The sequence below is a fragment of the Babylonia areolata genome, chromosome 21, assembly GCF_041734735.1.
Source record: "Babylonia areolata isolate BAREFJ2019XMU chromosome 21, ASM4173473v1, whole genome shotgun sequence".
Classification (NCBI taxonomy): Eukaryota; Metazoa; Mollusca; class Gastropoda; order Neogastropoda; family Buccinidae; genus Babylonia; species Babylonia areolata.
The window spans coordinates 54,686,623-54,712,307 of NC_134896.1; the positions used below are offsets into that span (position 1 = coordinate 54,686,623).

The window sequence follows — 25,685 nt, forward strand, 5'->3', positions numbered from 1 at the left end:
CTTGATGGATCTGAGCGATCCTGCCAGGCACTGAAAGCCCTTCTGGACAGCGAAGGGGCTGAGAGCTGACAAGGGCTTGTCGTCATCAGCGCCCTCCATCACTAGCCATGATGGCCAAAAACCAGAGGTCTCGACGACCTCCGACTCAGAGTCTGAGTCGTCCGTTCCCTGTCGTCGTCTTTTTCCGAGTTTGGGGGGGTGTATTTGTTTAGGATTCATGTTGAAAGAAAAATGTGAATTCATCCCTCCCTTACCCACCCACCATGGGGTCCAACTTAGGGGCCAGGGTCAAGGGAACACCAGCTTGACCCCTTCCAGGTTTCGGGAGGGATATACAACCAGCAGCCCAGCTCCAACGTGCTCCCCCCCGATCATGCCCAGCTCCCGGGGACAGAGAGCCGAGCACTACGGGGGTTACCTTCGTCAGCCACTAAACTGCCAGTCTTGACCCAGCCCCACGAAGGGGTAGCCGATTGACACACACGGGCCAATGTGTGCCGCCTGTCTTAGGAGAGGTCCGAGCCAAAGGGATGTGTTGAGAGCAGCGTGCTCTCTCAATCCCCAGGATCTCATTCCCCTCCATCACAGGTCGCGCCGCACGGCAAACACGGCGGGCCTAAAGAAGGCCGCAGAGAAAAAAAGAATGTGGAAAAGAAGGCTTGATGGGGAGCTGAGGACAGAAAAGAGGCGGTAAAAAGAAGAACAAAGAATAGCGAAAGGGACAGTGGGTCACGTTTAGTTTGGGCCTCACTCACGACCTGTTCGGCATGGGAAGCCCTATCAGGGGCATCAGTACAAAACCACCACTTATTCAGCCCTAACAGCTACGATGGCTATGTAGGCTGTCAATTAAGACCTGGGACCAGAGCACCAAACCCCAAGAAGCACTGATGCCCCCGCCGACATAGCTCGCTCGATCACTGGCCACTAAGCCTCCCGACCACGACAAGGTAGTGACCCTCCCGGGAGTGGGTCAGGAGAACACCAGCCTGACCCCCTCCAGGTTTCGGGAGGCTCAAGGCTATCGCCGCGTCAATTACTGCTACAAGGCTAAAAAAAAAACAACCAATTAAAACGAGTCACCACTTCAAACTTTCCACTCCAAAGTTAAAAAAAAACTTCCATAGTTTAAAACCTTCAAATCTGGTTAAAAAGGTTCACTTCTTTTAAGAAGTCCATCAGCGCCCACGGAGGGACATCACGAAACAAAGTCTTCAAAGAAACCGCCGTGTAATGTCTGCGTCTAACGTCATGCAGATCCCAACAGTCAAGGAGCACGTGTTTCACGGTGAGAGGCTCGTCACAGGCAACGCATCGAGGGGCCTCCCCCCCCTTCAACAAGTAAGAATGAGTAAAAAAAGTGTGCCCCGTACGCAGTCTGCACAGCACAGATTCCTCCTTTCTGTTCTTCACCCCCGAAGGGAGGGTCTCCCCCAGGTCCGGACGGATCTGGAAGAGCTTGTTGTCCATCTGGGTGTTCCACTTCTCTTGCCAAAGATCCTTAACGTAAGTATTGACCTTCCGCTTCATGGCTGTATAGGGTACCAAGGATCTGGACAATTCTTTCTTTACAGCGTTCCTGGCCAGCAGGTCCGCCCTTTCGTTACCACGAATGTCAACATGTCCGGGAACCCAGGCCAACACAACCTCGTATCCTTTCAATTCAATTCATGTTGTTTAGAGCCCAGCCGACCGTTTAGGCCATCTCAGGGCTGTTACCACGTTTCAACAAAAAAATCTTCTCAAAACTGCAAATAAAATATCTTATTTAAAATTTTTATGTTTACAGCCCAGCCAGCCACTTAGGCCATCTCAGGGCTGTGACCACAACAAATCTTTACAGTATGCCTTTTTTTAAAAACATGCAATTAAAAATATCTAAATCTTGTTAAAAATATTTGTTTCTCTTAAAAAGTCCATTACTGCCCAGGGAGGCACATCCCTGAACAGTGTTCTCAAGGACTCAGCTGTGTAGTGTTTATGTCGGACCTCGTTCAATTCCCAGCAGTCAATTAATAAGTGTTTCACAGTAAGAGGTTCATGACAAGGGATACACCAAGGAGCTTCTTCATTTTTTAGCAGATAGGAGTGTGTGAGGAGTGTGTGGCCAGTATGTAATTGGCACATCACCGTTTCCTCTCTGCGGTTACCAGAAAAAGATGGAAGGTATTCTTTCAAATTTGGTCTAATTTGGAACAGTTTGTTGTTGGTATTGTTGTTCCATTCTTCTTGCCAGAGATTGTTTGTGTAACTTTGAACTTTTGGTTTCAGGTCAGAAAACGGAATTGTGGAATTGGATTTGGTCTGCTTTGTTGCACTTTTGGCTAGTTGGTCAGCCATCTCATTTCCAAAAATGCCCGAATGACCCGGTATCTAAACAAAGACAATATTATAGTCATCATTTTTAAGGGAGGTGTGCAGCTCGTGGAATTTTAGAAGCATGGGATGATTTGTATTGCGGCCAGAGATGGCCTCCAGAGCAGACAGAGAATCAGAGAGGATAAGAAAGTTTTTGTTTTGTGACTGATGAATCATTTTTAGAGCTAAAACCAAAGCAGTGAGTTCTGCAGTGTAAACTGAGCTGTCGTTTGGAAGATGTTTAGATAAAGACGAGTTGTTGAGAGAAGGGGATACAGCAGCACAGCCAACACCTTCCTCAGACTTTGAACCATCAGTAAAAATGCGCAGGAAGTCTGGATACAACTGGCATAGTTCAGCATACAATGATTTATAGATCAGGGAGTTGGTGGACTCTTTTTTGTAAGAAGACAGGTCAAACCTCACCTCAGGAGTTTTTATCATCCAGGGAGGGCTGTCCGGAAACTTGGAATCATCAGAAATGACATCAGTGTTTATATCCGCATCCTCCAGGTGTGGAAGAATGCGGATGCCCAGAGGTGGAATGCAGGACTGGTTATCTTGAAATTGTTCTTGAGAGGGAGGATTTATAACAATGTCATAGGAAGGGTTTAGTGGATCAGATGAAAGTTTCAGATAGTAATTTAAAGATAGCTTGAGGCGTCTGAGGGTTAATGAGGGTTCTCCGGCTTCAGCGTATAGACTATGAACTGGGGTCGTTCTAAATGCCCCCAGACACAGTCTTAATCCTTGATGATGAATGGGATCGAGCTTCTTGAGGTAAGAGTCTCTCGCAGAGCCGTATACAATGCTGCCATAGTCAAGCTTGGAGCGCACAAGGGCCCGGTACAGGCGTAGGAGGGTCCGACGGTCTGCACCCCAGTCCGTGTGAGCTACCACTTTGAGTGCAGTGAGAGCTTGTTGACAGGATTTCTTGAGATATTTGATATGGCTGAGGAAATTCAGTTTTTGGTCAAAAATGATACCAAGAAATTTGGCTTCTTTGACAGATTTGATTTTTCCATTTTTTAGTTTTATTTCTGGGTCAGGAAAAAAGGTTCTAAAATTATGGAAATGGATACACTCTGTTTTGGAAGAAGAAAACTGGAATCTGTTGTTCTCAGCCCACTGTTGAATTTTGTCTACACATAACTGCAGTTGACGTTGTATGCATGGAAACGATTTCCCTGTTGCGTACAGAGCAAAGTCGTCGACAAACAGTGAAGAATCGGATCCATGGCGAACAGAATTTATAATGCTATTTATTTTAATATTGAAAAGTGCAGGAGAGAGAATGCTGCCCTGTGGAACACCCTGCTCCTGCGTGTAGAAGTCAGACAAAGAAGAACCCAAGCGGACCTGAAACTGTCTATTAGATAAAAACTTTTGGATGAATTTTGGAAGGCGACCACGGAAACCAAGGTCATGAAGGTCAGATAAAATTCCATATTTCCAGGTTGTGTCAAACGCCTTTTCCAGATCAAAAAATATAGCTACAACATGTTGTTTGTTTACAAAAGCATTGCGGATGGTAGACTCAAGACGGATCAGATGATCAACTGTAGAGTGGTGTTTCCTGAAACCACACTGCTCAGCTGCTAAGAGCCTCTCAGTTTCTAGGTACCACGTCAAGCGGGAGTTGACCATTTTCTCCATGAGTTTGCAAATGCAGCTGGTTAGAGCAATAGGTCGATAGTTTGAAGGGTTGCTCGGGTCTTTGCCAGGTTTGGGAAGTGGAATAATATGGGCTTTTCTCCAGGATGGAGGGAAGTAATCAGTGGTCCAGATATGATTAAAAACTTTTAGGACTGTTTGAAGACAACTTTCAGGTAAATGTTTTAATAGGCTGTAATGAATTTCATTGGGCCCAGCTGCAGAGTCATTGCATGACTGGAGACTCGACTTCAATTCATCCAGCGTAAAAGGCAGATTGTAAAGTTTGATACCATCAAAGTCAAAGTCACAAGGAGATTTTTCCTTTTGAGTTCTTAATTTTGAAAAGGCAGCAGATCTGTTGACAGCAGAGTTTTCCTGTAAAGTAGACGCTAATAAGTTGGGAACTGCTTCTTTTCCTGTAATTAGGCGGTCGTTTAGTTTCAGGTGATGGAAAGAGGGGCAGGTGTTTTTACCCTTGATCTTTTTTATAACTTTCCATACTTTCTTGGTAGATGTTTTAAAATTTAGTGTGGAAACAAATTTTTTCCAGGAATTGCGTCTGCTCATTTTGTAGATATGTCTTGATTTCGCTCGGAGACGTTGGTGGGCTCTAACGTTGTCTGTGGTTGGTCTTTTAAAGACCTTACGTTGAGCCTTTTCCCTCTCCGAGCAAATATCTCGACAATCTTGATTAAACCAAGGTGTTTTGGGAAGTTGAGGTGATCTACTGGAGGTAGGAATAGCCGTTTTTGCACTATTTAATATTACATCTGTGAGAGATTTGACAGGATCATCAGAGTTTATTATGTTGTTTTCATCCATTTTTGAATGAACTATGGCAGAGAAAAGGTCCCAGTTGGCTTTATTCAGAAGAAAGTGTTCTGGAATAGAGATAGGCTCACGAACATTGGGAGAAATAAGAATAGGGAAGTGGTCACTCCCATGCAGGTCATCATGTACTTTCCAATCATAGTCAAGGACTAATGATGGGTCACATACAGACAGATCCAAGCATGAGAATGTACCATTTCTAGAGTCAAAGAAAGTGTGAGATCCATCATTTAAGACACAGAGATCAAGATCAGAGAAGATAGTTTCCAGTAAGCGACCTCTGGAAGATGTGCGGTCACTTCCCCAGAGTGGAGAATGACCGTTAAAGTCACCCAGGAGAAGAAATGGTCTAGGTAATTGTTGAATAAGATTTTCAATGGCTTGTTTTTGAACTGGGATAGAAGGGCTGAGATAAAGGTTGCAGATAGTGATAGTTTTATGTAAACTAACTCTAGTTGCTACGGCTTGTAAATTTGTTATGAGGGGAACAGGACTGTGCAAAAGAGATTTGTGGATAAGTAAGGATACGCCTCCAGTAAGACCGTCTTTTTCAGTGACATCTGCTGGTGTGTTTTCAATGTGGTAGCCATTTATAGAAAAATCTTTACCATCCGGCAGAAATGTTTCCTGGATGGCCAGTACAGCTGGTTTTTTATCACAGCAGAAAGTAAGAAGTTCCTCATATCTAGCTTGTATACCTCTGACATTCCACTGAGAAATTGTGTTCATGTTGATGATATTTATAGCCCAGCCGGCCACTTAGGCCATCTCAGGGCTGTCCTGGTAGTCCATATCATCACAGTCATCTTGGTCCGAAAGAGGGTTGTATTGATTTTGTAGCTTCAATTCAGCTTTTTTCTGTCTCCCAGAGAGAACAGACCACCTCCGATCTCCTCCAGGAGCTTTGTGTTCCGGTGGCTTGTGAAGAGCCGCTCTCCCATGGGAGACAGTTCCCCGCCCCCGCTGGTTTTTAAGTACTCCCCCCGGCTTGGGAGGAGGAGCAGGTTTGTGACTCCCCTCCCCAGCCGAGGATCCGGTCTGGGGATAAGGAGCTGCGGTAGAGGCAGATGGTACGCCCCTACCAGAAGGAGTTTTCTCCCTCACTGCAGAAGTACCGGAGGACCCCTGCAGAGAAGGAGAAGAAGAAGAAGAAGAAGAATGGGTGGATACAATGCCTCCACCCGAGACGACTGACCCTTTCTTGTGTGTAAACTCTGTACATTCTGTCTGGCAAGCGATGCTTACCATCTTTACTTTGGTTTTGAGAACGCTGGCGTACGATTGACCTTTTGGTTCACTGTTTTTCACCAACTTCCTGGCCTCAGAAAAGCTGCACTTTTTTTCTGCTTTTATCCGTTGAATTGTAGATTCTTTAACCCAGGTGGGGCAGGTCTTTGCAGAAGAAGGATGGTCACCTCCACAGTTCACACAAAGGGCAGGACTGACACATGCCCCTGTGTGGGGAGACTTGGCACAAGTGCCACACACCTCCTCCTCCCTGCAACGATCCCGCACGTGGCCAAACTTCTGGCACTTGAAGCACCTGAGCGGAGTTGGCACGTACAGAGAAACGTTGACCCGTAAATATCCCACCCTGAGAGTCTCTGGTAGTACCGTGGATCCGAAGGTCAAAAAGAAGGTATTGGTTGGAACTCGGTCAGCGCCTTTCCTCACATGGACCCGATGCACATCCGTGACCCCCTGCGACGCCAGCTCCGTCTTGATTTCAGCCTCCGACACACCTTCCAAATCACGACATCTCATTACCCCCTTACAAGAATTGAGGCTCTTATGAGGGGATATTTTAACAGGGCGGTTCACAAAAGTTGAGGATTTCAGTAACTGGTCAGATTGCTTTTTTGTGGCACATTCAATGAGCAGCGTCCCATTCCTCAGCTTTTTCGCATCCTTTGCCTTGCCTCCCACAATAGCAGATATTCCCTTTTCAACTGCGAAGGGACTCAGAGTCCGCAGAGGGTGATCACTGTCAAGGGGTTCAACCACCAAAAAGAAGGCCAATTACCAAACTCCCTCCTAGCATCATCATCCGAATCAGAATCAATTTCATTTCCATTTCCGTGCGTTCGTTTCCGTTTTATAGAGTTTTGATTTTGTTTGTGCATGAGGCGTAGGCTCAGCGATGGCAGTAAATATTCGGTCACCCCAGGAGAGCTGCCGTGCTGGGGAAGGGACAATGGATGGTCAATTCGACGTCCGTCTGCCTGAAACCGTCCCGCATGAATTCAGACAGTACACTCTCACGACTAACTAACGTATAGCCATTCATCCCCTAGCCGAGTGTAAGAAACGTGGGATTACGGGCCAGATACGCTGACCACGTTTGGGTCTTTGGTTCGGGAGAATTCATGCATCCAATCTGCTTCCCATACCCCGTCAACAAACAATATTTCAACATAACAAAAATCCCTCCACCTAACAACCAATCCAAACCACATCACTATACCATCAATTGGAAGCAACAATCAGATGCATGAATCCTCCCGCTAACACCCCCGGCGACGTGAAGCCAGACCCCTGGGGGCAACTTCCACGTGGTATCGTAAGCTTTCTCCAAGTCAAAAAATATGGCCACCACATGTTTTTTACAAATGCATTTCTTACAGTGGTTTCCAGACGGACCAGATGGTCAACGGTAGAGCGATGCTTGCGGAAACCGCACTGTTCTTTCGCCAGAAGGCCGTCGGTCTCTAGTTTCCACATCAGTCTACCGTTGACCATCTTCTCCATCAGTTTGCAGATGCAGCTGGTCAGTGCAATTGGGCGGTAGTTGGAGGGGTTCGAGGGGTCTTTTCCCGGTTTCGGCAGTGGGATTATGAGGGCTTTCCGCCAGGAGGGTGGAAAAAAGCCTGTGACCCAGATGTGGTTATAAACTTTAAGCAGGGTGTCCAGACAGGTTTGGGGAAGGTGCTTTAGGAGTTTATAATGGACCTCGTCCATTCCTGGACAGGAATCCGTACAGGTCTGAAGGGCAGATGCAAGTTCGTTCATTGTGAAAGGAAGGTTGCAATTCTCTGTGTTGTCAGAAAAGAAGTTACATGGTGTTTTTTCTGACAGGTTTTTGGTTTTAAGAAAGCGAGCAGATTTGTTAGCAGATCTCGAGTTCTGTTCTATTGTGGAGGCAAGCAAATTGGCAACTGCTTTCTTCTCTGTGACCAGAGCATCTGAAAGTTTAAGATGGTGAAAGGTCGGGCATACGTTTTTGCCCTTAATTCTTTTTAAAACCCTCCACACTTTCTTCTTGGGTGTGTTGGAGGTTAAGGAAGAGCAAAAATCTCTCCATGACTTCCTCTGGCTCTTTTTAAAAACATACCTGGCTTTCGCTTTCAGCTGTTGATGGGTTCGAACGCTATCAGTCTCCGGTCTCTGAAAGACGCGTCGCTGCGTTCTCTTCCGAGACTTGCGGGCCTCCCGACATTCCGCGTTGAACCAGGGCGTTCTAGGAACCTGAGGCTTGGAGGTAGACGATGGGACTGCTGCTGTGGCGCAATCTAAAACGATCCGAGTCAGAGCGTCAGCAGGGTCCTTGCTTTTCAATACTGTTTCTTCCTGCAGCTCCGCTCTTATCTTGGTGGTAAAAAAACTCCAGTCTGCTTTGTCGTAATACAAGCGGTCAGGCAGAGAGTCACCTTCTCCATCTGTGGGGCAGAGGACGACAGGAAAGTGGTCACTCCCGTGCAGATCGTCGTGCACTTTCCATTCGTAGTCCAGGACCAACGATGGATCGCAGACCGACAGATCTAAACACGAGAGCTTTCCAGAGGGCAGATGCAGGTAAGTGGGAGACTTGTCATTAAGACAGCACAAGTCCATGTCTGAAAGAAGGTTTTCCATGAGAAGACCTCGGGCTGATGTCATCTCACTTCCCCAGAGCGGGGAGTGTCCATTGAAGTCGCCCAACAGTAGAAACGGACGTGGGAGCTGGTCGACCAGGTTCATGAGGTCCTGCCTCAGAACACGGACGGAGGGAGGAAGGTAGAGAGAGAAGAAGTGATGGTTTTCTCAAGCGTGACTCTCACTGCCACCGCCTGTAAAGGGGTGCTTAAAAGAACTGTACTGTATAAAAGGGACTTGCGAATAAAAAGAGCGACACCTCCCGTCAATCCCTCTTGCTTCGGTTGAGCGGGTTTAAAAACGGAGTTAAAACCAGAGAGAGATAAAACCTTGCCATCTCTTTGCAGAGTCTCCAGCAGCGCCAGCACTGAAGGTTTCAAAGCACGACAAAGCAGCTTGAGTTCCTGAAAATTGGCGTGGAACCCCCGGATGTTCCAGTGGATCACTCCCATTAAAAAAGGTTAAAAAAAAATAAAGCAGCAGCCTATTCCATCGCTACCCCCTGCTCCTGTGCTTGCGGTGGCTCAAGGTCCGCCAGGATGGAATATTTATTTTTCGAAACAAATTTTTCCGATTCCGACCGAGTCGGAATATCCACCACCTCGGCCCCTCCCGATCCCGTCAAGGCCGCAACCCTCCCCTCCTTGAGTTTTGGAGGTATGCAGGGTTTCTGGCCACTTCCGCCAGCCCGAGGGCCAGGCAGACGAGAGGCGGGGCGAGGGGTGCCAGGGGGTGGGGTGGGGCGGGAGGCGGACAACGTGCCTCCGCCCGAGGCTTTTCTCTCCCGCCCAGCAGCCCCTGAGGACTGCCGCACAGGATGGGAAGGGGTGGACACGGCGCCTCCACACAAGGCCAACGGTTCTAACAAGGCGGTTAAGTCGTCCGTCTGCGTTCCTGTGGACGTCGTCTGGACCGCGACGTCCACCATCCTGGGTCTGACAACAGAGGCATACGACGCCTTAGGCGACGCGGCCTCCACCTGTTTCTTTGCCTCAAAGAAGGATATCTTTTTTTCGGTCTTGACCTTCTGGATTTGTTTCTCTTTTTTCCAGGCGGGGCAGTCTTTCGATGAGGACGGGTGGCCACCTCCGCAGTTCGTACACCGGGCTGCACTGACGCAATCGCCCTGGTGCGCCGCCTTCGAACAGGTGCCACACGCCTCTTCCTCCTTACATCGGTCCCTGGCGTGTCCGAATTTCTGACATTTAAAGCATCTCAGAGGGGACGGCACATACAAGCTTACACTGACCATGAGGTATCCGACCCAAATGTCCTTGGGGACATCCGGGCAGCAGAAGGTGAGGAAGAAAGTGTTGGTCGGGACTCTGTCCGACCCCTTCCTCACCGTCACCCTGTACACGTCGTTCACTCCCTGAGAGGACAGCTCGCTCTTGATCTCGGCCTCAGACACACCTTTCAACTCCGGGCATCTGATGACCCCCTTTGAGCAGTTGAGACCTTTGTGAGGGGAAACCTTCACCGCCCTATCCACGAAAGTGGTCGCCTTCAGAAGGAGCTGTGTCTGCCTTTTGGACTCCGTCTGAACTAAAAATGCTCCGCTCCTCAGCCTCTTGATGGACTTCAGCGATCCTGCCAGACACTGAAAGCCCTTCTGGATAGCGAAGGGGCTGAGAGCCGACAACGGCTTGTCGTCATCAGCGCCCTCCATCACCAGCCATGATGGCCAAAATCCAGAGCTCTCAACGACCTCCGAATTGGAGTCCGAGTCGTCCGTTCCCTGTCTTCGTCTTTTACCCGAGTTAGGGGTGTGTGATTTTTTGGAAGTCATGTTGAAAAAAATGTGAATTCATCCCTCCCTTACCCACCCACCATGGGGTCCAACTTAGGGGCCAGGGTCAAGGGAACACCAGCTTGACCCCTTCCAGGTTTCGGGAGGGATATACAACCAGCAGCCCAGCTCCAACGTGCTCCCCCCCGATCATGCCCAGCTCCCGGGGACAGAGAACCGAGCACTACTGGGGTTACCTTCGTCAGCCACTAAACTGCCAGTCTTGACACAGCCCCACGAAGGGGTAGCCGATTGACACACACGGGCCAATGTGTGCCGCCTGTCTTAGGAGAGGTCCGAGCCAAAGGGATGTGTTAAGAGCAGCGTGCTCTCTCAATCCCCAGGATCTCATTCCCCTCCATCACAGGTCGCGCCGCACGGCAAACACGGCGGGCCTAAAGAAGGCCGCAGAGAAAAAAAGAATGTGGAAAAGGAGGCTTGATGGGGAGCTGAGGACAGAAAAGAGGCGGTAAAAAGAAGAACAAAGAATAGCGAAAGGGACAGTGGGTCACGTTTAGTTTGGGCCTCACTCACGACCTGTTCGGCATGGGAAGCCCTATCAGGGGCATCAGTACAAAACCACCACTTATTCAGCCCTGACAGCTACGATGGCTATGTAGGCTGTCAATTAAGACCTGGGATCAGAGCACCAAACCCCAAGAAGCACTGATGCCCCCGCCGACATAGCTCGCTCGATCACTGGCCACTAAGCCTCCCGACCACGACAAGGTAGTGAACCTCCCGGGAGTGGGTCAGGAGAACACCAGCCTGACCCCCTCCAGGTTTCGGGAGGTGTTTTGTAGCTTATCTGAGTACTGTTTAGGGTAATCAACCTTAGAGACGAGTCCAACAATTGTCGCAGGTAGTTGTCTTTACCTTAAATATTGATTGGTATGTTTGTTTAGTTTGGTGTGTGATATTCCTTTGGTACAGATACAACTTTATAAGATGTGATTATAATGTAACAATTCACTCACAGATTGATTCTTCACAGCATCGGCGTGCTCAAGGAAGCAAAGTACCCTGTTACAGCGGATTTCCGTGCAGCACCCCACCCATCACCTCCACGTGTCCTCCCAACCAGACCCCATACAGGTCACACCCAAGGTCAGCCTCTTTGACCAGAAAGTTCACATCAAAGTTCAAGGACTGCCAACGAAGGCCAAGGTCACACTGCATGCCACGACACAGCAAGAGTGGAACAGACAGCCTGTGACATTTACCTCGTGTGGTCACTACGTGTCCAGTGAGGAAGGTGACCTTGACCTGAGTCGAGATGCTTCAGTTGGAGGAACGTACACAGGTATTTTAAGTTGAAAACGAAGGTAGGAGAGACAGGATTTTTCCGACATGTATGATCATGTCTACTCAACCCCTCTAACATGTCTTGTGAAATATGTATATTTTTGAAGGAATATGTTCCTGAAATGTTTGACACAGCCCAAAGCCATTTACTGGAGTCTGTGTTTGTTCTTGTTGTTGTTAAGGTAAGCTGTATATAGTGCTTTCTTGGATTTGATCAAATAGGTTTCAGATAAAAAGCAAAACACGATGTGTGTTCTCTCTTTTCACCTTGATTTGTGCGGGTTTAAGGAATTGGTCATTGTCAATGCATCTAAAAATTAAGTGTCCAGTTGTTTAAAGTCAGCTCGAATATTTTGTTTTCCAAAGGCATTGCTTTTCACGTGTACTTAAATATTCACAGTGTGACCATGAAGTTTCCTAGAAAGCCAGTCTTTTCATAACTCTTGGTATAGTTTTATATGGAATTTGGTGGCTTACTGCATTTGGATAAAGAAAAAAAGATATCAAATTATGTTGAAACAATCACATCTGATGATCTTCCTCAGTCAGGTGTGTCAACCCAGTTTCCCACATGTGTGTCAGGTGTGGACCCTATGGGACCGTTCTGGAGTCTGAGCCCCTGCCCCTCTGGCCCTCAGAACGTCCGCATGCTGGTGAAGAACGGGGAAGACCCTGTCCTGTACACGCTGTCCCTCTATCTGGGTCACTGGTCTGTGGAGGATCTGGTTTTCAAGGAGACGACCCAGAAACCTCTATACAGCACCACAGTGACCAGGTTGAAGAGGTCGGCAGACGTGAGACGGATACCTGTGAAGGAAGGGGGTGTACGGGGAGTGATGTTCTTGCCTCCTGGTGAGTGAGTCTGTCTTCAAGATTAGAAACATTACTTTGAATGAATGTGGACCTCTCTGTCTCTGTCTATGTTTCTGTCTCTGTCTCTCTCACCGTCAATTTATTATTCAAAAGCAAAAAAAAACTTTCTCACCAAGGAAGGTATTCAGGTGGAGTAGCTGTCATGGTGAAAAAAATATATAGCTCTTATATTGAAAATATTAAAACAGATATTGACAACCTGGTTTTGATAAAGACAGACAGCGCCTATTTGACACATCCGAAGACATAATATGGCTATGTGCTTATATACCTCCGTATGATTCACACTTCTGGAAAAATTACCAGGACGGATATGGCATTGAACGACTAGAGCAATGTATTCTTAACATAAGTAATAATAATAATAATAATAATAATAATAATAATGGATACTTATATAGCACACTATCCAGTAATCTGCTCTAGGTGCTTTACAAAAACGCTTTTGATAACATAATAGTGATGGCCTAGAGGTAACGTGTCCGCCTAGGAAGCGAGAGAATCTGAGCGCGCTCGTTCGAATCACGGTTCAGCCGCCGATATTTTCTCCCCCTCCACTAGACCTTGAGTGTTGGTCTGGACGCTAGTCATTCGGATGAGACGATAAACCGAGGTCCCGTGTGCAGCATGCACTTAGCGCACGTAAAAGAACCCACGGCAACAAAAGGGTTCTTCCTGGAAAAATTCTATAGAAAAATCCACATCGATAGGACAAACAAATAAAACTGCATGCAGGAAAAAATACAAAAAAATGGGTGGCGCTGTAGTGTAGCGACGCACTCTCCCTGGGGAGAGCAGCCCGAATTTCACACAGAGAAATCTGTTGTGATAAAAAGAAATACAAATACAAATACAAAAACATTTTATCTATGTTACGTACACACACCAAAATGTGACACCCCCCCCCCCCCCCCCGACACACACACACACACACACACACACGCACGCACGCACGCACACACACACTGCATACATACATTTTAACATACATGTGTATCTGAAATGAAATGAAATTATGGTGCTTAGAGCCTCGCCGACCACTAAGGCCATCTCAAGGCTATCGCCGCGTCAATTACTGCTACAAGGCTAAAAAAAAACAACCAATTAAAACGAGTCACCACTTCAAACTTTCCACTCCAAAGTTAAAAAAAAAGCCTTCCATAGTTTAAAACCTTCAAATCTGGTTAAAAAGGTTCACTTCTTTTAAGAAGTCCATCAGCGCCCACGGAGGGACATCACGAAACAAAGTCTTCAAAGAAACCGCCGTGTAATGTCTGCGTCTAACGTCATGCAGATCCCAACAGTCAAGGAGCACGTGTTTCACGGTGAGAGGCTCGTCACAGGGAACGCATCGAGGGGCCTCCTCCCCCTTCAACAAGTAAGAATGAGTAAAAAAAGTGTGCCCCGTACGCAGTCTGCACAGCACAGATTCCTCCTTTCTGTTCTTCACCCCCGAAGGGAGGGTCTCCCCCAGGTCCGGACGGATCTGGAAGAGCTTGTTGTCCATCTGGGTGTTCCACTTCTCTTGCCAAAGATCCTTAACGTAAGTATTGACCTTCCGCTTCATGGCTGTATAGGGTACCAAGGATCTGGACAATTCTTTCTTTACAGCGTTCCTGGCCAGCAGGTCCGCCCTTTCGTTACCACGAATGCCAACATGTCCGGGAACCCAGGCCAACACAACCTCGTATCCTTTCTTCGTTGCGAGAGTAAAAGTTTCATAAAATTCCAGCAGTTTGGGATGAGTGATATTCCTGCAGGCGATCGCCTCCAGGGCTGATAAGGAGTCGGAAAAGATCATGAATCTCTTCTGTTTGGAAGAGAGAACCATTTTTAACCCCAGGACCAGTGCGGTCAGTTCCGCGGTGTATACCGAGCTGTCAGACAGGATGTGTTCCGTTGAGGGCCGGTCAGGAAAGGCGGGACAGAACGCAGATGCGGCGACTCCGTCCTCTGACTTGGAACCGTCAGTGAAGATGCCTTGAAAGGTGGGGAATTTGTGGCACAGTTCCGAAAAGTAGGTTCTGTAGGCCAGAGAACTGGTGGTGTCCTTACGGTACGAGGCCAGATCGAATCGGACCTCAGGTGTTGTAAAGGTCCACGGGGGGCTGTCAGGGAACTTAGAGAAATCTGAGATGCCACTGGCATTTTCCAAGTGCGGCTGAATGCGGAGTCCGAGAGGAGGTATGCAGTTTGGGTTGTCTGTAAATTTCTTATCGAAAGGGTTGTTGAATACAGCATCGTAAGCAGGGTTTGTAGGTTCCGAAAACAATTTCAAATAATAGTTCAGGGTCAGCTTCAGTCTGCGGTTGGAAAGAGGCGGTTCCCCCGCCTCTGCGTACAGGCTGTGCACAGGGGTTGTGCGGAAAGCACCTAAGCTGAGACGGAGCCCTTGGTGGTGTACAGGGTCCAACAGTTTCAGGTAGGACGGTCTGGCCGAGCCGTATACAACACTTCCATAATCCAGTTTGGACCGGACCAGGGTCTCTGTAGAGGTGCAAGAGAGTCCTCTTATCAGCACCCCAGTTCGTGTGTGCCACAACTCGGATGATGTTCAGGGCTTTTAGGCAAGATATTTTCAGCTGTTTAATGTGGCTGAGAAAATTCAGCTTCTGATCGAAGACGACCCCTAGAAATCTGGCTTCCTTGACCGCCGGGATGGTGGATGTTCCCAGACGGATTTCAGGGTCCTGATAGAATTGGCGAAAATTATGAAAGTGGATGCATTCAGTTTTGGAGGACGAAAATGTGAAGCCATTCTCCTCTGCCCAACACTGGATTTTGTTGACGCAGAGCTGAAGCCGTCGCTGGATGCTGGCGTACGTGCTGCCGGTTGCATATGAGGCAAAATCATCCACGAACAGCGAGCTGTCCGATCCTTTCTGAACGGATTGAACGATGTCATTAATTTTGATGCTGAACAGAGCCGGCGACAGGATGCTCCCCTGCGGGACACCCAGCTCCTGCTCGTGAATGTCGGACAGGGTGGTGCCGACTCTCACCTGGAATTGTCTGTCTTGTAAAAAATTGTGGATAAACTGAGGCAGGTGTCCTCGGAAGCCGAGCTTGTGCAAGTCGGAAAGAATACCAAATTTCCACGTGGTATCGTAAGCTTTCTCCAGGTCAAAAAATATGGCCACCACATGTTTGTTGACGAAAGCATTTCTTATCGTGGTTTCCAGACGAACCAGATGGTCAACGGTAGAGCGATGCTTGCAGAAACCGCATTGTTCCTTCGCCAGAAGGCCGTCGGTCTCTAGTTTCCACATCAGTCTACCGTTGACCATCTTCTCCATCAGTTGCAGACGCAGCTGGTCAGTGCAATTGGGCGGTAGTTGGAGGGGTTCGAGGGGTCTTTTCCCGGTTTCGGCAGTGGGATTATGAGGGCTTTCCGCCAGGAGGGTGGAAAGAAACCTGTGACCCAGATGTGGTTATAAACTTTAAGCAGGGTGTCCAGACAGGTTTGGGGAAGGTGCTTTAGGAGTTTATAATGGACTTTGTCCATTCCTGGACAGGAATCCGTACAGGTCTGAAGGGCAGATTTAAGTTCGTTCATTGTGAAAGGAAGGTTGTAATTCTCTGTGTTGTCGGAAAAGAAGTCACATGGTGTTTTTTCTGACAGGTTTTTGGTTTTAAGAAAGCGAGCAGATTTGTTAGCAGATCTCGAGTTCTGTTCTATTGTGGAGGCAAGCAAATTGGCAACTGCTTTCTTCTCTGTGACCAGAGCGTCTGAAAGTTTAAGATGGTGGAAGGTCGGGCATGCGTTTTTGCCCTTAATTCTTTTTAAAACCCTCCACACTTTCTTCTTGGGTGTGTTGGAGGTTAAGGAAGAGCAGAAATCTCTCCAAGACTTCCTCTGGCTCTTTTTAAAAACATACCTGGCTTTCGCCCTCAGCTGTTGATGGGTTCGAACGCTATCGGACTCCGGTCTCCGAAAGACGCATCGCTGCGCTCTCTTCCGAGACTTGCGGGCCTCCCGACATTCCGCGTTGAACCAGGGCGTTCTAGGGACCTGAGGCTTGGAGGTAGACGATGGGACTGCTGCTTTGGCGCAATCTAAAACGATCCGAGTCAGAGCGTCAGCAGGGTCCTTGCTTTTCAATACTGTTTCTTCCTGCAGCTCCGCTCTTATCTTGGTGGTAAAAAAACTCCAGTCTGCTTTGTCGTAGTACAGGCGGTCAGGCAGAGAGTCACCTTCCCCATCTGTGGGGCGGAGGACGACAGGAAAGTGGTCACTCCCGTGCAGATCGTCGTGCACTTTCCACTCGTAGTCCAGGACCAACGATGGATCGCAGACCGACAGATCTAAACACGAGAGCTTTCCAGAGGGCAGATGCAGGTAAGTGGGAGACTTGTCGTTAAGACAGCACAAGTCCATGTCAGAGAGAAGGTTTTCTAAGAGAAGACCTCGGGCTGATGTCATCTCACTTCCCCAGAGCGGGGAGTGTCCGTTGAAGTCGCCCAACAGTAAAAACGGACGTGGGAGCTGGTCGACCAGGTTCATGAAATGAAATGAAATTATGGTGCTTAGAGCCTCGCCGACCACTAAGGCCATGAGGTCCTGCCTCAGAACACGGACGGAAGGGGGAAGGTAGAGAGAGCAGACAGTGATGGTTTTCTCGAGCGTGACTGACTGCCACCGCCTGTAAAGGGGTGCTTAAAAGAACTGTACTGTATAAAAGGGACTTTCGAATAAAAAGAGCGACACCTCCCGTCAACCCCTCTTGCTTCGGTTGAGCGGGTTTAAAAACGGAGTTAAAACCAGAGAGAGATAAAACCTTGCCATCTCTTTGCAGAGTCTCCTGCAGTGCCAGCACTGAAGGTTTCAAAGCACGACAAAGCAGCTGGAGTTCCTGGAAGTTGGCATAGAATCCCCGGATATTCCAGTGGATCACTGCCATTAAAAAGGTTTTTTTTAAAAAAAATAAAGCAGCAGCCTATTCCATCGCTACCCCCCTGCTCCTCCACTTGCGGTGGCTCAAGGTCCGCCAGGATGGAATATTTGTTCTTTGACATAAATTTTTCGGGTTCCGACCGGGTCGGAATATCCACCACCTCGGCCCCTCCCGATCCCGCCGTGGCCGCAGCCCTCCCCTCCTTGAGTTTTGGAGGTGCGGGGGGCTTCCGGCCACTTCCGCCAGCCCGAGGGCCAGGCAGACGAGAGGCGGGGCGAGGGGGGCCGGGGGGTGGGGTGGGGAGGGAGGCGGACAACGTGCCTCCGCCCGAGGCTTTTCTCTCCCGCCCAGCAGCCCCTGAGGACTGCCGCGCAGGATGGGAAGGGGTGGACACAGCGCCTCCACCCAAGGCCAACGGTTCCGACGAGGCGGTTAAGTCGTCCGTCTGCGTTCCTGTGGACGTCGTCTGGACTGCGACGTCCACCGTCCCGGATCTGACGACAGAGGCATACGACGTCCTAGGCGACGCGGCCTCCACCTGTTTCCTTGCCTCAAAGAAGGAAATTTTCTGTTCTGTCTTGACTTTCTGAATTTGTTTTTCTTTCTTCCAGGCGGGGCAGTCCTTCGATGAGGACGGGTGGCCACCTCCGCAGTTCGCACACAGGGCTGCACTGACGCAATCGCCCTGGTGCGCCGCCTTCGAACAGGTGCCACACGCCTCTTCCTCCTTACATCTGTCTCTCACGTGTCCGAATTTCTGACACTTAAAGCATCTCAGAGGGGACGGTACGTACAGGCTGACATTAACTAGCAGGTATCCGACCCGAATGTCCTTGGGGACATCCGGGCAGCAGAAGGTGAGGAAGAAAGTGTTGGTCGGGACTCTGTCCGACCCCTTCCTCACCGTCACCCTGTACACATCGGTCACTCCCTGAGAGGACAGTTCGCTCTTGATCTCGGCCTCAGACACACCTTTCAACTCCGGGCATCTGATGACTCCCTTTGAGCAGTTGAGACCTTTGTGAGGGGAAATCTTCACTGCCCTATCCACGAAAGTGGTCGCCTTGAGAAGGAGCTGTGTCTGTCTTTTGGATTCTGTCTGTACTGAAAACGCTCCGCTCCTCAGCCTCTTGATGGATCTGAGCGATCCTGCCAGACACTGAAAGCCCTTCTGGACAGCGAAGGGGCTGAGAGCCGACAAGGGCTTGTCGTCATCAGCGCCCTCCATCACTAGCCACGATGGCCAAAAACCAGAGGTCTCGACGACCTCCGACTCAGAGTCTGAGTCGTCCGTTCCCTGTCGTCGTCTTTTTCCGAGTTTGGGGGGGTGTATTTGTTTAGGATTCATGTTGAAAGAAAAATGTGAATTCATCCCTCCCTTACCCACCCACCATGGGGTCCAACTTAGGGGCCAGGGTCAAGGGAACACCAGCTTGACCCCTTCCAGGTTTCGGGAGGGATATACAACCAGCAGCCCAGCTCCAACGTGCTCCCCCCCGATCATGCCCAGCTCCCGGGGACAGAGAGCCGAGCACTACGGGGGTTACCTTCGTCAGCCACTAAACTGCCAGTCTTGACCCAGCCCCACGAAGGGGTAGCCGATTGACACACACGGGCCAATGTGTGCCGCCTGTCTTAGGAGAGGTCCGAGCCAAAGGGATGTGTTGAGAGCAGCGTGCTCTCTCAATCCCCAGGATCTCATTCCCCTCCATCACAGGTCGCGCCGCACGGCAAACACGGCGGGCCTAAAGAAGGCCGCAGAGAAAAAAAGAATGTGGAAAAGAAGGCTTGATGGGGAGCTGAGGACAGAAAAGAGGCGGTAAAAAGAAGAACAAAGAATAGCGAAAGGGACAGTGGGTCACGTTTAGTTTGGGCCTCACTCACGACCTGTTCGGCATGGGAAGCCCTATCAGGGGCATCAGTACAAAACCACCACTTATTCAGCCCTAACAGCTACGATGGCTATGTAGGCTGTCAATTAAGACCTGGGACCAGAGCACCAAACCCCAAGAAGCACTGATGCCCCCGCCGACATAGCTCGCTCGATCACTGGCCACTAAGCCTCCCGACCACGACAAGGTAGTGACCCTCCCGGGAGTGGGTCAGGAGAACACCAGCCTGACCCCCTCCAGGTTTCGGGAGGATACATGTGTATCTAACAGCTACCCTAACACATACGCACACATAGGCAGGCACAAACTTACATAAACACACGCACACACAATACACATTCATATACATGCATGTAGTTATGTACACATACATATGTATACACACATAGTCAAGCACACCTAACGAAAAGGAAGTGGACCTGCCACAATTGAACTTATTGCTGAGGGAAAAGGTGAGTTTTGAGACGAGATTTAAAAGATGCGAGGGAATCAGAATGACGGATGTTATCAGGGAGCTTGTTCCACGTCTTTGGCGATTGAAAAGAAAACGATCTGTGTCCATAGGTCTTACTTCTGACGTGAGGTATCCTGAGAAGTCGAGTATCAGAGGAAGAACGGAGCTGGCGGGACGGGGTATAGATATGGACGAGTTCAGAAAGATACTTGGGGCCAGATCCGTTGACTGCAGAAAAGGTCAGAGTGGATAGCTTATAGTCTATTCGATCAGAAACAGGCAACCAGTGGAGACTGAAGGAGAGGAGAAACATAGTCAAATTTAGAAGCTCTGCAAATGAGTCTGGCAGCGTTATTCTGAATTCGTTGGAGTCTGTCTAACAGGTATTTGGGAAGGCCGGCCAAAAGAGAGTTGCAGTAATCCAATCTTGAGAGAACCAGAGAGCATACAAGTGTCTTGGTTGCATCAGTTGAGAGATAGTGGCGGATAGAGCTGATTCTACGCAAGTAATCTAAGTAATCAGCACAAATTCCATTTGCTCATTTCTGGGGACCTAAACGCAAGAACCGCGACGAGAAATATCCAGTGTATTGAGAATTTCGATGTTGGTGTTTTTCATAGTATGGATGAGTCCCCTTTCCCAAGAATTTCCCAGGATGAACACACGAATCATTCTGGTGACCAACTCCTTGAATTTTGCAGTATGTTTGACTGCCTGATCCTGAATGGTCTGTATGATAATAATTTTGATGACAGGTGTACATACATAGGTGTTTCAGGTTCCAGCACAGTAGATTACTGTTTGTCGTCATTAGAATTATTTACCTCCATAGATTTCGTGTCTCTTGTCGTAGAGAGTTATGGAGTCAGATCATCTGCTAGTTATATTGAAATGTAGAACTAATGCTAAACTTTCAGCCTGTGCTGAGAATACTAGAAAAAGTAAAGAAATTCCCTCCAAAATCGTGTGGAATTCAGATAAAGAATGTGAATTCGTGTACCAGCTTAAGAGTCCCATTTTACAAGACAAACTGAATTCCGCAATGATTTATGCAGACGAAGATATTGACTATGCATTATCCTTGTTTGTTGACTGTTTAAAGTCTGCTCGCATTTGCATGATGAAAATAAACTCTGGGACAAAGGGTAAGAAGCGTTCAGAATGGTTTGATAATGTCAGCAAATGAAAAAAGAGACAAGGGGAAAACTCAATAAATTTAGAGCAACAAGAGAAGATGACGATAGAAAAGATTATGTACAGGCAAGGAAGACTTACAAAAAAAATGTTGAGAACAAAAAAGCAGACTTTTAAGCGAAATAAAGTAATATCACTTGCCTCGTGTTTATCGGAGTCTCAAATGCAAAAAGGGCCTTTCAGTCTTAAAAGCAATGGCAACCAAAGGTATTGACGCCACCTCTTCCTGCTATACCAATCACTCGTCCTCAGTGTGATCGACTACGGACTTGGGCTAACGACACCGTCTCAAAGCAACCTCCTAAAATTAGAAAGAGTTCAAAATTAAGCTATGAGGCTGATCCTTGGAACAACAAAAGACACGCCCACAGAAACCATGCCATACCTGCTTGACCTTCCTTCAGTGCAGGCCAGAAACAAGTTAGAACAGGTCAAGACCTACTTCAAAGCATTAGAAAACCCTCAAAACCCACTGCATGACGCAGTCAAAGAACCAAAAGGCAGCCGCCTAGGACGAGGAAGATCATGGATGGGGCAAGCAGAAGACACAATCCAGCTAGTATGCCGACTACAAGACCTGAAAGAAACAAAAGAATGGGAGAAAAACCCCGAAAACCTCAACCATCTATTCAACACAGCCATTTCACCCACTCTAGGAAGACATTGTCGGGAATGGCCAGAGGGCAAAACTGATGCAGAAGTGAAACTACTCATAGAAGAAAACAGTAAAGAAGAGGACATCATCATATACACAGATGGCCGAGTCACCAAAGACCAATCCGGTTGGGGATTCACTGCGAAACAAAATGGAAAACCAGTTAGGGAAGAGAATGCTGCCTACAAAGTCACAACCTCCAGCCTAACGATGGAAGTTGAAGCTGTGACACATGCAGGTGTTAAGGGAAATGAGCGAGCTGACAGACTTGCTGGTAACGCAACACCAACGAGCGGCCTACATCTAGGAAAATCGGAAATCCTCAGAAAAATCAAAGAATATCAAAAAGAACAGGTACAAGGCCATCACACCATCGATCGCCTCAAAGAAATAAAAGCAGAGAGAGGGAGTGGCCGTAAGTCTAACATGAAAGGTAGAGCACGATGCTTTGCTAATCAAATATCGGCATCATTTCCAAACCAACATTGCGCAAATTTCTTCAAAACGGAACAGTCTCTGTGGGCTTTTCCAAATACAATAGACTGAGCAACACACTAGACGCCACGTTCTTGGCATCAGAGATCTTTTCCCATCCCTCTTGCGGCCAATCAGTGGCAGCCTCTGTGCGTGTGTGCATGTGTGGGTCTGTATTTTTGAGTGCGTTTGTGCATGCGCGAGAGTGTAAGTGTACACAAGTGTCAGTAGAGTTCTGTGCACGTGCGTGTGTGCATGTGTGTGTGTGTGTGTGTGTGTTTGTGTGTGTGTGTGTGTATGTGTGAGAGGGGGAGGTGGGGGTTAAAATTAAATTAAATTAAGAATATTGCTTAGAGCCCAGCCGACCATGAAGGCCATATCAGGGCTATCCACCATTCAAAGTCTGGTCACCGCAGATGGGCCACCCCAATGTTTTCAGCTTTCTACTGCACTGTGATCACTCCATGATAAAAATTTCACAACTTTTATACTAAGCATATACTATATTAAATACTATTAGAAATATTTATTTCTTTTAAATATTGCAATATTGTCCACGGAGGGACATCACGGAACAACGTTCTCAATGAATCTGCTGTAAAAAAAACCCCGTCGTGTGTCATAAAAGTCCCAACAATCAATCAGAATATGTTGCACAGTGAGTGGTTCATCACACGGAATACACCAAGGAGCTTCTTCTCCTTTCAGGAGGTAGGAATGTGTGATGTATGTATGACCTGTATGAAGTCGGCACAGCACTGTCATTTCTTTTCGATTCACCACAGCCATAGGCAGAGTCTCTTGAAGATTTGGTCGTATTTTAAATAATTTGTTATCTATTTGTTCATTCCATTCTTTCTGCCAGAGATCTTTAGTATACCGATGAACTTTGGGTTTAAAATCAGTAAAAGGAATATAAAACTTACATTGTTTCTCTCTAACAGCACTCTTAGCCAGATTATCTGCTATTTCGTTCCCTTGAATGCCCACATGACCGGGCACCCAAGCCAGAATGATTACAAAACCATTTCTTTTAAGATGGGTAAACAAACTGAAGAATTCTCGAAGTTTGGGATGATCAATATTACGATGAGCCAGAGAAGAAAGCGAGTCAGAAAAAACAACAAATTTACGATTAGATGATTGCAATATAGCATTTAAAGCTAGATTTAAAGCAGTTAGCTCTGCAGTAAACACAGAACTGTCTGACAGAATATGTTTCGCGAGTCTTTGGGAGGGAGAAGTCGGACAAAAAGCAGAAGCAGCCACTCCCTCCTCAGATTTTGAGCCATCCGTAAAAATTTTCTGATATAATGGATATTTCTGGCAGAGTTCGGAAAACAACTTTTTATAGACCAGTGAACTGGTACAGTCTTTCTTGAAGATGGTGAGATCAAATAAGATTTCAGGAGTTTCAAAAGTCCATGGAGGTTCCTCAGGAATTTTAAATTCAGTATCTATTAATGTAGGATCAATTTGGGCTTCTTGAATGTATTGAAGCATTCGGATTCCCAATGGAGGTGTACACTTTGGGTTGTTATCAAATCTGGATTTAAACTTTGGTTTATAAATATTGTTGTGAGCTGGGTTTTCTACTTCAGAAACTAATTTAAGGTAGTAGTTCATAGAAAGTTTCAGTCTACGATTTGAAAGAGATGGCTCTCCAGCTTCTGCATATAAACTATGTACCGGTGTAGTACGGAAAGCTCCCAAACAGAGTCGGAGTCCCTGATGATGAACAGGGTCCAGCATCTTTAGGTAGGAAGGTCTTGCTGAACCATAGACAACACAACCATAATCAAGTTTAGAACGGACAAGTGCTCTATAGAGGTGCAAAAGGGTTTTCTTATCTGCACCCCACTCTGTATGTGCAACAATTCTTATAATATTTAGAGCTTTTTGGCATGAAATTTTTAAATGTTTTAGATGACTAAGGAAGTTCAATTTCTGATCAAAAATAACCCCGAGGAATTTCACCTCTTTAAGAGCTGGAATTTTTGATTTCCCTAGATGAATCTCAGGATCTGGAAAAAAATGGCGGTAATTGTGAAAATGGATAGATTGTGTTTTGCCAATTGAGAAAGTGAAACCATTTTCTTCTGCCCAATTTTGGATCTTGTCAACACAGAGCTGAAGCCGGCGTTGAATGCCAGGGTAGAAACTCCCACTTGCATATAAAGCAAAATCATCAACAAAGAGAGAGGAGTCATTGTCATTGTTTACAGAGTTAACTATATTATTTATTTTGATACTAAAAAGAGCAGGTGACAGAATGCTCCCTTGTGGAACGCCCATTTCCTGTTCATGAAGATCTGAGAGAGTAGAACCTACTCGAACTTGAAAAGTACGGTCTTCTAAGAATTTGTCTATAAATTGAGGAAGGTGGCCTCGAAAACCCATTCATGAAGATCATGAAGTATTCCCTTTTTCCAGGTGGTGTCATATGCTTTCTCCAGATCAAAAAAGATAGCTACCACATGCTGTTTATTTAAGAAAGCATTTCGTATAGCAGTTTCTAATCGGACTAAATGGTCAAGGGTAGAGTGATGCTTCCTGAATCCACACTTCTCTTTGGCTAAAAGTCCATCTGTTTCTAGTTTCCACATCAGTCTACTGTTCACCATTTTTTCCATTAGTTTACAAATGCAACTAGTAAGAGCAATAGGTCTGTAGTTTGAAGGATTAGAAAGGTCTTTTCCAGCCTTAGGAATGGGAATGATAAGCGCTTTACGCCAGGAAGGTGGAAAGTAATCAGTAGTCCAGATAAGATTGTAAATTTTAAGCAGTATTTCAAGGCTTTCATCAGGCAAATGTTTCAACAATTGATAATGAATTTCATCAGGACCTGGAGATGAGTCATTGCAGGTTAATAGCGCCAATTTGAGTTCTGAGAGGGAAAAAGGAACATTGTAGTTTTCTATATTGTCAGAATTAAAGTTACATGGATTTTTTTCTTTTAAATTCTTATTTTTCAAAAATAAGGGAGATTTGTTGTTCTTAGTAGAAGAATGACTCTCAATGGAGGATGCTAGTACATTGGCCACTGCTTTTTTGTCTGTGACGAGTGAATCTGCCAGTTTCAGATGGTTGATGGAGGGGCAGGTGTTTTTCCCCTTAATATTTTTAATTATTCTCCACACTTTTTTCTTACTTGTTTTAGAAGTGATGGATGAGCAGAAATTTTTCCAGGATTTTTGTTTGTTTTATAAATGAAACGTGCTTTAGCTCTGAGATGTTGATGAGCTCGAACATTTTCCGCTATTGGTTGACGAAATACTAAGCGTAGTGCTTTTTTCCTTTTTTTATTTATAAGGCGACACTCCTCATTGAACCAAGGCGTTTTAGGTAATCTAAACTTGTTTGAAGAAGATGGTATGGATTTCTTGGCAGATTTAATAATTAAGTCTGAGAATATTTGCATAGGATCTTCACTTTGAAGGATCTCTTCTTGGATCT

At 47.0% G+C, this 25,685-nt stretch overlaps 1 protein-coding gene across 1 annotated transcript in view; it reads left to right on the forward strand.

Annotated features, from left to right (window-relative positions):
* The first annotated feature begins 7,336 nt into the window (after window positions 1-7,336).
* LOC143296656 (bile acid-CoA:amino acid N-acyltransferase-like) overlaps window positions 7,337-25,685 on the forward strand; it is a 35,564-nt gene continuing 17,215 nt past the window's right edge. The window contains exons 1-3 of the mRNA XM_076608685.1: window positions 7,337-7,405; window positions 11,519-11,789; window positions 12,374-12,643. Coding sequence (XP_076464800.1) covers window positions 7,337-7,405; window positions 11,519-11,789; window positions 12,374-12,643 — 610 coding nt within the window. The remainder of the gene's footprint in view (window positions 7,406-11,518; window positions 11,790-12,373; window positions 12,644-25,685) is intronic.